At 37.7% G+C, this 13,913-nt stretch overlaps 1 protein-coding gene across 1 annotated transcript in view; it reads right to left on the bottom strand.

The window, feature by feature from the left end:
• The window catches only part of IMPG2 (interphotoreceptor matrix proteoglycan 2), a 75,089-nt gene that overhangs the window by 37,815 nt on the left and 23,361 nt on the right, over positions 1 to 13,913 (bottom strand). The window contains exons 7-9 of the mRNA XM_055567965.1: positions 8,643 to 8,804; positions 2,434 to 2,492; positions 342 to 362 (exon numbers count right to left, since the gene is read on the bottom strand). Of these exons, the coding sequence (XP_055423940.1) occupies positions 342 to 362; positions 2,434 to 2,492; positions 8,643 to 8,804 (242 nt within the window). The remainder of the gene's footprint in view (positions 1 to 341; positions 363 to 2,433; positions 2,493 to 8,642; positions 8,805 to 13,913) is intronic.

Raw genomic sequence — 13,913 nt, forward strand, 5'->3', positions numbered from 1 at the left:
ACAACATTTGTGACATGTGAATACCATATGACAATGATATTTCAGGATCTATAAATAAGTTTTATTGGAACACAGCCACACTCATTCATTTTCAATGTATCGCTTACACTACTTCCAAGTGAATAGATATGACAGAGTTTATGTAGTATGAAAAAGTATAAAATATCTAATATATGACTCTTAACAAATAATGTTTGCCAAATGATCTCTAAGAAGTTGGACAGTGATACTGGAAGTAATAAAAGAACTGAGCCATGTTCCCTTGGACCTAGCGCTACCATATTTTCTAAACTATTTCCTAATTAGGTCAACAGTACAGAAAGTGTCAAAAGGTACTCTACCTGCCATTTTCCTTAGGGGACCTGAAAATAAAAATGGAAAGTGTTAAGCAGAGTTTAAGCAAGTTATAATTGTCATATAATTAATCAAAGTACAAGCTCTTAATGTATTTCCTCTGAAATGTTTCTTCAAATGAAAATGCTTGTATAGTACTAGATAATGACAAATACCTGTACAATGAAGGAAGAAAGCAAAGGTGGAGAAAGTATTCTATTTTAAAATCTATAGTCTTTACTGTCTTTAAACTTCTTAAAAATACTTTTGAACAATTAATACATGGTTATCACTTTATAAATAAACTTTTTTCAGTAAGTGAGCAGAGAACTCCAGCTGTTGGCATTAACAAAATTGGAACATTTTTGGGGGGATACAATGTTAAATGTTATGTGTTATGTATACAATGTTACAATACTAATGTTAAATGGTATTAAAATTAATGAAAAGAAAATCAGATAACTTATAGTAAGATTCCAAGGAGTTGGGAAAGGTCCAAATTGATTAACCTATAGGATACTGCATAGTCTTTAATATTTATTTATTGATTTTCTGTGTCAGACACTTAAAAGGACTTTCCAAATGTCAAGAACTACGCTATGCATTTTACAAAAATTAATTCTTTCAATCTTCATGAAAACTCATTAAGGACCATGAATATCCCCATTTACAGGTAAAGAAACTGAGGAATAAAAACACTAAATAATTTACTCAAAGTATTTCAAAAGTATTTTTAAATAAAGCACGATTCATATAAATTTATATATTACCTTTTTTTATATAAATGAGAAGTTAAAGCTTGTTAATTTACCCAAAACCATCCAAGCAGAAGTGCCAAAGGCAGGATTTAAAGCTAGGCAGGTTGATCCCAAAGGTCATGTTGCCTTTCATATGCTGTCAAATGAGAGAGGACTTCAGAAGTCTCAGTTTCTCATGTCAGTTTTAGTCATAACTAGAGACAGTATTCCTGCCAAGTGCTATGGCTGAACTGGGGAGACACCTCATGGTATGAGAGGAGATGGAAGGTCAGTTTACCATGCTTGCCCTTGCCCCTGCATCAATAACTAGCTGAGTTCCTAGATAAAGTACATATATTTCCTGTGCTCTGGTTTCCTTACCAGAAAAAAAATGAGGATAATAGTAACTATCTCACAGTACGGCTATTGGGATTAAATGAGTTAAATATGGATAGAAAGCCTGGCACACTATAAATGCTATGTAAGTGCTTGCTGTTATTTCTGGAAAACTCAGAAGTTATGATGAGACTATGCCAAAGTTAAGATGTAGACACTGTCAATTAAGCCCGTGCTCCCCTGAAGCTATAGCGGGGCCACCGTCACCATCCACATGCTGCAAAGCTTCAGAGGACTCAGTCTAGCACTGGAGGTTAACAGCCAGAGATATAAAGATAGCCACTTTGTTTCAAAATCCCTCTTCTGCTCTCTGACCTTGGGCTAATACTTCATCCTTCTAAACCTATTTGTTTTTCTTCGAAATAAATATTAATAGCAATATTTTTGCTAAAAGGGTTGAAGATTATGTGAACTCAGGAACGTAAAGTGGCCAGTACAAAGTATTTACTCAATAAAATGTGCACAAGTATGATGCTGCTGGTCTTAGACAGGGAAGCAATGTCCTAAAAAGAGGTGTCCGATTTACCTAGAATTGCTATGCTGATAAACACATCCCCTCCAGAATGACTATACATCAAGACGTCAAAGGGACCTCACTGGAGTACTGATGAGCCTTTAGGAGCACACTAGATCACATCTAACCTTACTCCAGGTTCCCCTCAGTGCCAAATAAAAACACATAACTTCTCAGCAGCAAGCTGGAGACATGAATTCCTAAGTTCTTACCCTGGCCCAACTACAGATCTAGCATATCTCTTTGAATGTATTATTTTGCCTTTTTTTAACTCGGTTTCCTCACCTGAAAAACCAGCATTAGGAATAAGAATTTAACAAAAGAACACCAAATTAAAGAATTCACATCATTTTTTAATCACTGTTGTTAAGAGTATATACAATAAACACAAAAGGATAATCCATTTGAAATAAAGACTGCTATAAAACCTATGCATTTTAAAAGTCTATTTACCTAAAGTCAAGTACATGAATGTCCTTGTAGCCTGGTAACCCAGTAAATGCATTTTCCACCTATCAAAAATAAAAAATTTGTAACTACGTAGAAATGTAAAAAAGCACACACAAAATGTTTTTAAGAGTAGAATATAAAGTGCACTGTTTGTAAGTATTAGAAACTTGTACACATACATGGATATACATGGATTAGAAAGCTAAGAAATTTCTAGTTGTTACAGTGTTAGAAAATAGTTTTTACCACAACCCTGCCACATTTTTATTTTTTTTTAATTTTATTTTATTTTTAAACTTTACATAATTGTATTAGTTTTGCCAAATATCAAAATGAATCCACCACAGGTATACATGTGTTCCCCCATCCTGACCCCTCCTCCCTCCTCCCTCCCCATTCCATCCCTCTGGGTCGTCCCAGTGCACCAGCCCCAAGCATCCAGTATCGTGCATCGAACCTGGACTGGCAACTCGTTTCATACATGATATTTTACATGTTTCAATGCCATTCTCCCAAATCTTCCCACCCTCTCCCTCTCCCACAGAGTCCATAAGACTGTTCTATACATCAGTGTCTCTTTGGCTGTCTCGTACACAGGGTTATTGTTACCATCTTTCTAAATTCCATATATATGCGTTAGTATACTGTATTGGTGTTTTTAAAATTTTGTTTTTTAAGGTTTTGATTTACTTTAATATTAATTTTTTCCAAATTATAAAAAACATACTTTTATTGGCAAAACACTATTTTTTCCCTTATGTGATGAAATGTGAAAAAAAGGATTAGTTTCAAAAGAAACTGTAATAACATTTTAAAATGTAACTGTATGGATTAGAAATCTGGCCACAGCACACACCCTGACACACAGTCAGGAGTTCATTTCCTGTAAGTGTAAACTGTCTGGTGGCATCTGTTTCCCATTCCTATGACACCAAGGACTGTGAACACAGCCAACATAAGAGAGAAATCTGCACACCTGGGCTTAGGCTTTGTTGACTGGTGGTCACAGAGGAAGTTATAAAGCAGTGACTGGTCAAAATATCAATTTATGAGCATCACAACTGCAGAAACCAGTTTTATCACCAAGTTTCTAAAATCAGGCTACATAAACCAGTATGAGCTTAGTGACTAAAGCAGGGGGAAGTGATAGATTGGACTAAATACCAAAAAATATGAGGTTCTGTACAAATACACATTTAACAAAATCGAACATTTTACCCACAACATTTCAGAAGGTGACGGTCTCATCAGGTTAAGTCACTATGGGGCCAACATCAGAACAAGAGAAGTTATTAGTGGACTTTGGGGCTATTTGCCAGAAAATTTGGAAAACTCAGCAGTGGCCACAGGACTGGAAAAGGTCAGCTTTTATTGCAATCCCAAAGAAAGACAATACTAAAGAATGCTCAAACTACTGCACAGTTGCACTCATCTCACATGCTAACAAAGTAATGCTCAAAATTCTCCAAGCCAGGCTTCAACTGTATGTGAACTGTGAACTTCCAGATGCTCAAGTTGGATTTAGAAAAGGCAGAGGAACCAGAGATCAAATTGCCAACATCCGCTGGATCATCGAAAAAGCAAGAGCGCTCCAGAAAAACATCTACTTTTGCTTTATTGACTATGTTGTGTGGATCACAACAAATAGGAAAATTCTTAAAGAGGTGGGAATACCAGACCACCCGACCTGCCTCTTGAGAAAAATGTACGCAGGTCAGGAAGCGACAGTTAGAACTGGACATGGAACAACAGACTGGTTCCAAATTGGGAAAGGAGTACATTAAGGCTATATATTGTCACCCTGCTTATTTAACTTATATGCATGGTACATCATGAGAAATGCTGGGCTGGAAGAAGCACAAGCTGGAATCAAGATTGCTGGGAGAAATATCAATAACCTCAGATATGCAGATGACACCACCCTTATGGCAGAAAGCAAGGAGGAACTAAAGAGCCTCTTGATGAAAGTGAAAGAGAAGAGTGAAAAAGCTGGTTTAAAACTCAACATTCCGAAAACAAAGATCATGGCGTCTGGTCCCATCAGTTCATGGCAAATAGCTGGGGAAACAATGGAAACAGTGACGGACTTTATTTTCTTGGGCTCCAAAATCAGCCATGAAATTCAAAGACACTTGTTTCTTGGAAGAAAAGTTATGACCAACCTAGACAGCATATTAAAAGGCAGAGACATTACTTTGCCAACAAAGGTTCGTCTAGTCAAAGCTATGGTTTTTCCAGTAGTCATGTATGGGTGTGAGAGTTGGACTATAAAGAAAGCTGAGCAGAGAAGAATTGATGTTTTTGAACTGTGGTGTTGGAGAAGACTCTTGAGAGTCCCTTGGACAACAAGGAGATCCAACCAGTCCATCCTAAAGGAAATCAGTCCTGAATGTTCGTTGAAGCTGAAACTCCAATACTTTGGCCACCTGAAGTGAAGAACAGACTCACTAGAAAATAACCTGATGCTTGGAAAGACTGAAGGTGGGAGGAGAAGGGGATGACAGAGGATGAGGTGGTTGGATGGCATCACTGACTTGATGGACGTGAGTTTGAGTACACTCCGGGAGTTGGTGATGGACAGGGAAGCCTGGTGTGCTGCAGTCCATGGGGTCACAAAGAGTCGGACACGACTGAGCGACTGAACTGAACTGAACTGGAGCTATCTCTGGGCACCTGCTTTTAAAACCAAGTTCTCATAAAATCAGGAGAATTAGATTTTTTTTTAAATCTTGGTTCACCAAAAATCCTTCTGCCTTGTGGATAAAGAATCCAAACCCATGAAATTTTTTGGCTACAATAATTCTCCTTGTTTTTATTCTGAGAGAAAACAGAGAAGTGCTAATTCTTGGAGGATGGGGCTGGGGATAAACTCCACAGGACTAGGAATGCAAAGACTGACAGTTAGTCTTGGCTATTTTTCACTGGCAGAGTGGCCAGGCACAAGTCTTCTTTCATAGTACTTAATGCTTCAATGCCCACTAAACATATCAGTTCTTAAGATTAAGATGAGCATAGCTAAAAGTACTTCATTAGCTGCAAAATGCAGTGTTATTGCATGTTGTTATTAATACTAAACCCATCTTGCTCCTTGGAAGGAAAACTATGACAAACCTAGACAGCATATTAAAAAGCAGAGACACCATTTTGCCAATAAAGTCTGTATACTCAAAGCTATGGTTTTTCCAGTAGTCACATGCAGATGTGAGAACTGGACCACAAAGAAGGCTGAGCACCAAAGAATTGATGCTTTCAAATTGTGGTGCTGAAGAGGACTCTTGAGAGTTCCCTGGGCTGCAAGGAGATCAAACTAGTCGATCCTAAATGAAATCAGTCCTAAATATTCATTGGAAGGACTGATGCTGAAGCTGAATCTCTAATACTTTGGCCACCTGATGCAAAGAGCTGACTCACTGGAAAAGAACCTGATGCTAAGAAAGACTGAAGGCAAAAGGAGTAGAGGGTGGCAGTGGATGAGATGACGTGATGGCATCAGTGACTCAATGGACATGAATTTGAGCAAACTCTGGGAGATAGTGAAAGGCAGAGGAACTTGAGTCGGACATGACTTAGTGAGTAAACAACAACAAACCCATCTCTTCTGGGGCTTTGCCATTTTTTGACTTTAAACATGTTTTCTAATTCATCACACCCCGTTAGCTACTACATAGGTGCCCAGATGTAAGAAGTCATTCCAGTTTATTAGCAACAAGATTAATAACAGGTACAATTTACTGAGTGACTGCTATGTGCCTGGTGCTTTGAAATATTACTTCTAATCCTTGCAACAATCACCAAGAGATACATAGTTTCCCTATTATGCAATTAAGGAAACTGAGACTGAGATATCAACTAATTTGCCCAGGATCATCCATTTGGTGAGTGACTGAATCAGAATTCATTAAATCATCAGTCTTTCTAACACTGAAGCTCATACTCTTCTCACTGAATCACATGCCTCATCCTCTTTCCTTTGATAAATATGATTTTATAACTGGGACCAGGAGTGGGAGAACTGTGAGGCTCACCACAGCTTTCTCACCTGAATTAAAATGAAGGGGACTTGGGGCTTCCCTAGTGGCTCAGTGGTAAAGACTCCACCTGCCAATAAAGGAGACATGGATTCAATCCCTGATCCGGGAAGATCTCACATGCCATGGAGCAATGAGCCCATGCACCACCACCACCATTGAGCCTGCGTTCTGAAGCCCAGCAGCCGCAACTACTGAGCCCACAGGCTGCAACAACGGAAGCCCGCAGACTCTAGAGCCCATGCTCTGCAACAAGAGAAGCCACTGCAGTGAGAAGCCCACACACCACAATTAGAGAGTAGCACCTGCTCACCGCAACTAGAGAGGTCTGTGCAGCAACGAAGACCCAGCACAGCCAGAAATAAATAATAAATAAAATTATAAAAAATAATTGAAGGGGACTCTGTATGATATAAAGGAAAGAACAGTTTCAAAGGAAGGAGGAGACCTGATTTTCCCTTCCACTCCTAGAAGCTGAAATGACCATGAACAAGTTACTCACCCTGAAGGGTTTCATCTATAAAATGGAGCTGATTATCCACCTGGCTGCTGTTAGCAAACCGACACACAGCAGCCTGCAGAACACAAAGCACTATGCGAGGACATGGTGTTGATTCTGTGGCTGTCGTCAGGTATCCACACTCCAAAGCCTATCACAATGACCTTTCCCTCTCTGATGTCACTCTTGGTGGCACCCCAAGTTTATCTTTCTCAGCTCATTAAAAAAAAAAAAAAAAAAAAGTAACAGCTCCTGAATCTCAATCCTCCCAAGCAGGCTTTCTTTCTCCCTGTGTATCTTCCAGCATTACCCGAAAAAATAATACTGAAAGAACAACTCCCATGACTGTGTCCTGAAGGGAGAGAGCTTGAGGGTCTCCTTCAGTTTGCAGTATATGTGGAGACAGGACCTTTCAGAGACACGACCCTGACTCTGCAGCTCCACACAGGGAAGTGGCTATCGGTAGACATATCATTCCATGTAAAAGGACCCATATGTAGAAATAGGCCAGAGAAGGAACTGATCCTTCATCACCCTCAAATCACCTTGAGCCAATAGCTACCTACCTCATAAAGTCCCTGCTGGAAATGTTTTTCAGACTGTTTATTAGACCTTCTCTAAATATGCAGTCATTTAGCACAACTGTTTATCCAAACATGGAGGTTTATTAAAGGCTCCTTAATCCAAGAGCAGAGAGAACCAAAGAGCTGATCCAAGACACTGTCTGATGCCAAATGGACACTGGCCTGGCTGACATTTCTTCCACATACCATATAGCCTCACAAATTGGCCACACAGCTAGGAAAATTAATTGTCTAGCCCACACTCCCTGTGTCTGATGGCTGTAATGATGTTGCTTGGCTGAGAGATGTATATTTTTCTTTCTCATCTAGACACAATGTCTAGAGAAGGAAATTAGTCCAAGGTAATGGAATCAAAAAACTTGGCCACAGAGAACTCCATCAAGAGGGATGGAAAAGAAATAAACAGGAGGACTAATGTACCCTCTCACTTGACAGAGAGAGAGGAGATGGGCCCTCAGTATCTTGAAAAAAATCTCAACTTCAAGTCCCTAGATAGAATTCTTCCAGAAAGTAAAGTTGTAAGATGGTCTAATGCACAATTCTGTAAAGAAACTCTCTTTTAAAAATACTTCTAACCAAGGAACAGAGATAAAAGGAAAATTTACTTTTCACTGGATGTCCTTTTGTCCCTTGAGCTTGGGGCTTCATATTACCTATGCATTAACTATTCAAAAATGTTCACCATTAAAAAAGAATAACAAATAAAAATTAAAAGAAATTAAATTTATTGTTCCCTCAAGAAAAATAACACACTACATATAGTATCTCAAAGATGCTCATTTCTCCAAATATTGTCAAGTAAAAACCATGCCACAGAACACATTCTTCCTTGGCTGTGTGGCCAAAGCTGGAAATAGCATTTATTTGTTGGCATATGACAAATGGATACAAAACTTTGTTTCAGTGAAATAGTTCATCTTTTGGTGAAATTTTCACAGAGCTTTCTAAAGAAATGGCTAAATCACTACTCACCAAATCAAGTAGATGGAAAGCTTAAGTCTTAAACCTACCTTTAACCAGTGTTAACATGGGAAATTTACAACTCCAGCAAACTATCTTGTATACAAAAAAGAATAAAAACATATCCTCAAAATCACCCACCTCTGAAATAAAGTCTTCTACAAGGCGCTGGTGGTGAAAGCTGGAGGGGTCCTGTAGTTCTTCATTGTACTGTTCCCCCAAAAGGTGGATACTGAATTCTGCAACCTGCTCAGTGGCTGTTTTTGTGGATTCTTCTATCACATTATCAATTTCATTGCTAATCTGGATTTTTAGCAAAAGAACAATAAATGTCAATGTTCACTCATTCAGTCAACAAATATCTACTGATATGATATGCCAGACACTGTGCCAAAAGCAACTTCTGATGATGACTATTTATATAATATTTGACTTTGAAACTAACTGGTAGATTTTAAGACAGGTTATTATTAAAATTACTAAAATTACTGTGTATTTGTTCATTCCTTTGAATACACAGTGATTGTGGTCACTGGTGCAGGGAAAGAGAAAATTTTCCACAGATAACCACCAAAGTTCACCACCTGTGAGTTAGTAGAAAAAGCTGAAGTTACACATTGCTAATTATTAGAGAAATGCAAATTAAAACCACAATGATATATCACCTCACACCTGTCAGAATGGATATCATCAAGAAGTCTACAAATAAAAATGCTGGAGAGGATGTGGAGAAAAGGGAATCTTGATTCATGGGTAGGAATGTCAATTAGTGCAGCCACTATGGAAAACAGTATAGACATTCCTTTAATAGAACTTTCTGAAAATAATCCTGAAAACAGCCATTAAAAAAAAGTGAAAGTCGCTCAGTCATGTCCAGCTCTTTGCGACCCCATGGACTACACAGTCCATGGAAATCTCCAGGCCAGATTACTGGAGTGCGTAGCCATTCCCTTCTCTGGGGGATCTTCCCAACCCAAGGATCAAACCCAGGTCTCCCATACTGCAGGAGTATTCTTTACCAGCTGAGCCACCAGGTAAGCCCAAGAATACTGGAGTGGATAGCCTATCCTTTCTCCAGTGGATCTTCCCTACCCAGGAATAGAACCAGGGTCTCCTGCATTGCAGGTGGACTCTTTATTAGCTGAACTAGCAAGGAAGCCCAATAAAACTCAAATATATTTCCCTACAAATTCCCACTGATCCCAGTTCTGAAACCTGAATGCATATAAAAACTACAGGCCCCAGAGAACCTTCAAATAAGGATAGGCACCTATCATCTTCTCTGACTTTTCACTAGTTCCTTTTCTCCAAACACTTCTCAGGCTCTTAATGTCTCCTTATGAGTAAGTGAGGTCTGATAATTAAAATATCGTACAACTATCACTTTCCTGATAACAGATTCTAATTTCTGTTAATGTAACCTAAAAGTACTTTTACTTTACTAGTTTTTCCTCATACTGCTGAGTCATACTGAAACTAATAAAAACCTTTAGCCTTAAGGAATTTTGTACAAGACTTTGCATTCTTCAATATTAAATTTTCCCTCACTAAATTTAAATAAAAACTTCCATTTTCAGTATTACTATAAAAGAAATATCCTTAGTAACCTTGCTGCGATACAATGCCTAAAACACTGACTAAATTTTTTAATGATTTTAATGCATATCTGGTTTGCAAGAAAATAAACCAGAAATCAAAAGAGATAGGCTAGAAAAATCCAGAGAGGTGATTCAGTAATCTATGCATACATAGTGTATCTAGCAATCTCTTGTGACCTAGGCTTTAGTTTCAAATACTACAAGGGAAAGGATATAAAGTGCCAGGTGTATACGTGTTGAAAAGTCAGATCAAAGACACCTACCTAGACAGTTTGAACAAGAAATTAGATTAAGTCGAAGGAAGAATAAGTGAACTGGAAAACATTTCTGAATGCAACATAGAGGAACAAAGAAATGAAAGTTAAGAACGAGTGGTTAACAGACAAAAGGTATAAAATGAGGGAGTCAGACATATACCCAATCATATGAGACAACACCTGAGAATTTTCTCTATATACATTTTTGTGAAACTGCAGTATCCTCAATACTGTATTATATGCTACTATATTGTACTTGTAGTGATGCTTCCTAAGGCCCACCGTCACTGCAAGTGACCTGAAGTGCGAAGTCAAGTGGGCTAGTGGAGGGGATGGAATTCCAGCAGAGCTATTTCAAATCCTAAAAGATGATGCTGTGAAAGTGCTGCACTCAATATGTTAGCAAATTTGGAAAATTCAGCAGTGGCCACAGGACTGGAAAAGATCAGTTTTCACTCCAATCCCAAAGAAGAGCAATGACAAAGAATGTTTAAAATATCACACAATTGTATTCATTTCACATGCTAGCAATGTAATACTCAAAATTCTCCAAGCTAGGCTTCAATAGACATGAACCAAGAACTTCCAGATGATCAAGCTGGATTTAGAAAAGGCAGAGGAACTAGAGATCAAATTGCCAACATTGGCTGGATGACAGAAAAAGCAAGAGAATTCCTGAAAAACATCAACTTCTGCTTCACTAACTACACCAAAGTCTTTGACTGTGTGGATCACAAAAAACTGGAAAATTCTTAAAGAGATGGGAATACCAGACTACCTTACTTGTCTCCTGAGAAACTTGTATACAGGTCAAGAAGCAACAGTTAGAACTGGACTGGTTCAAAATTGGGAAAAAAGTTCATAAAGGCTGTATATTGTCACCCTGCTTATTTAACCTATATGCAGAGTACATCATGAGAAATGCCAGGCTAGATGAAGCACAAGCTGAAGTCAAGATTGCCAGGAGAAATATCAACAACCTCAGATATGCAGATGACACCACCCTTACGGTAGAATGTGAAGAGGAACTAAAGAGCCTCTTAATGCAGGTGAAAGAGGAGAAAAAGCTAGCTTAAAACTCAACATTCGAAAAACAAAGATCATGGCCTCCAGTCCCATCACTTCATGGCAAATAGATGAAGAAACAATGGAAACAGTGATAGACTTTATTTTCTTGGTCTCCAAAATCACTGCAGATGGTGACTTGCAGCCATGAAAAAGACGCTCCTTGGACGAAAATCTATAACAAATCTAGACAGTGTATTAAAAAGCAGAGACATTACTCTGCTAACAAAGGTCCATCTAGTCAGAGCTATGGTTTTTCCAGTAGTCATGTATGGACTGTGAGAGTTGGACCATAAAGGAGGCTGAGTACCAAAGAATTGGTGCTTTTGAACTGTGGTGTTGGAAAAGACTCTTGAGAGTCCCTTGGACTGCAAGATCCAATCAGTCCATCCTAAAGGATATCAGTCCTGAATATTCACTGGAGGGACAGATGCTGAGGCTGAAGCTCTAATACTCTGGCCACCTGATGCAAAGAGCCGACTCACTGGAAAATAACCTGATGCTGGGAAAGATTGAAGGCAAGAGGAGAAGGGGATGACAGAGGATGAGGTGGTTGGATAGTATCACTGCCTCAATGGACATGAGTTTGAGCAAGTTCTGGGAGATGAAGGACAGGGAAGCCTGGCGTGCCGCAGTCCATGGGGTCACAAAGAGTCAGACACAACTGAGCGGCTGAACTGAACTGATGTACATTGATTTTTTTAGACAGAATGCTACTGTACACTCAACAGACTACGGTAGAGGTAAATATAACTTCTATATGCACGAGGAAACCAAAACGCTCATGTGACTTGCTTTATTGCAATACTCACTTTATTATGGCCATCTGGAACTGAACCCACAATATCTGAGATATGCCTGCAGTTATACTATATTATAGTATACTTATAGTAATACACCATATAGTATTTGGGAGTCTATAGTTTTACAAAAATGGGTATAGGAGTGTGTTTATGCTTATTTACTTTGCTTTGGATTTATTGTACTACCTTAACATGAGGTTTTTAGTCTATTATAAATTTGAGAAATTCAGTCATTATCTTTCATCATTACATAAATACAGAGAGGAGAGAGAGAGTAGTATCTTAATGGTAGGAGAAAAAATGGATTACCCACAAAAGAATAAGAACTAAATTGTTAGTTGAGTTCTTAATAGTAACAATAAAAGTTAGAAGATAGTGAAATAAAATCTTGACAAAAAAAAAAACCAAAGATCTTCTATCTAGAAATTTATACAGATTATAAGTATCTTTCTAGAATAAGGGGATAACAAGGAAATCTTCAGGTGACCAAAAACAGATTGAACCAGTGAAAGATTCTTACTAAAGTAATACCAGACGCATATATTTCAGAAGGAAAATTATTCCAAAAGAGAGGTCTAAAATATAAAAAAGAATTTTAAGAAAATAAAACAGTACACACCTGGGAAAATGTAAAAATGTTTAACTATATAAAATAAATATGATGCAGTCAGTCAAATTTGTAAGATTAAAAAGAGAGAGCTAAAGGAGAGAAAGAAAGAACAAAAATACTGAAAATAACATATAAAACAGTAGGGTAATCACTTGAATTATGTTAATGTTCTAATGTTCCTGCAGACTCAGGATAAGGATAAAGATTCTGAAAAACTTAAACTTTGTTAGATTAAAGACACATGATAACATAAAGGGTAAATACTAACAAAACAAGAATAAAGTATGTAATTTCTAAAACAGTATCTGAAAAATGTATTCGGGAAAAAACTGAACTGTAAAACTGTACATTAGGCTTCACTCTGAACTAGTCATGTATGCTTGTACTGTTTTGTCTTCCTACTGGTTCTACAAATTACCTTCAAATTACTCTCTCTGTTACAAAATGTTCCAACTGATTACACATAATCCCTTCATTTACATTACAGTGAGTTTTATCTCATTCTGTAAAAGTTTCCAGACCTACACCATAACATTCAGCATCAAGTTCAGAACTACAGTATCACTTTTTATTCAAATATTTATCAAATGCCAATATTTTCTAGTACCATCTAATTTGGACACAGTTTTACTGAATACTAAAGGTACTGTATTGATACAAGGATCCCAAACTGGCTCCAGCCTTGCTCAGTAACAGGGAAGGTGGTGGACAGAGTGGGATGACATGACTTGACTTCACAGCTGGTAAGAGAAGGTGTAAGGTAACAAATTGTACCTTTCTAGTGAATATGTTCAATCAAAGTTTGCTCTGTATTAAGGAATCTGTGATTTATGCATATTTAATAAAATTTCTAATGAAACATTTTCATCTTCTTAGAAGCATTTACTTTTCAAAAAATTTGGAATGTGATAGCCAACTTAATGCTTCTTGGTGGACAGATTTCTATAAGTAATGATGCATTTAAAAAGTACAATACTTCTTTAAACTACATAAAATCTATATTCTTTCCCTCTGAAGAAGAGAAGACTAAGTCCTGATTTATTAAGAGACAGAGTACATAGGCAAAAACCTTCACAATA

Source organism: Bubalus kerabau, chromosome 2 (genome assembly GCF_029407905.1).
Source record: "Bubalus kerabau isolate K-KA32 ecotype Philippines breed swamp buffalo chromosome 2, PCC_UOA_SB_1v2, whole genome shotgun sequence".
NCBI lineage: Eukaryota > Metazoa > Chordata > Mammalia > Artiodactyla > Bovidae > Bubalus > Bubalus kerabau.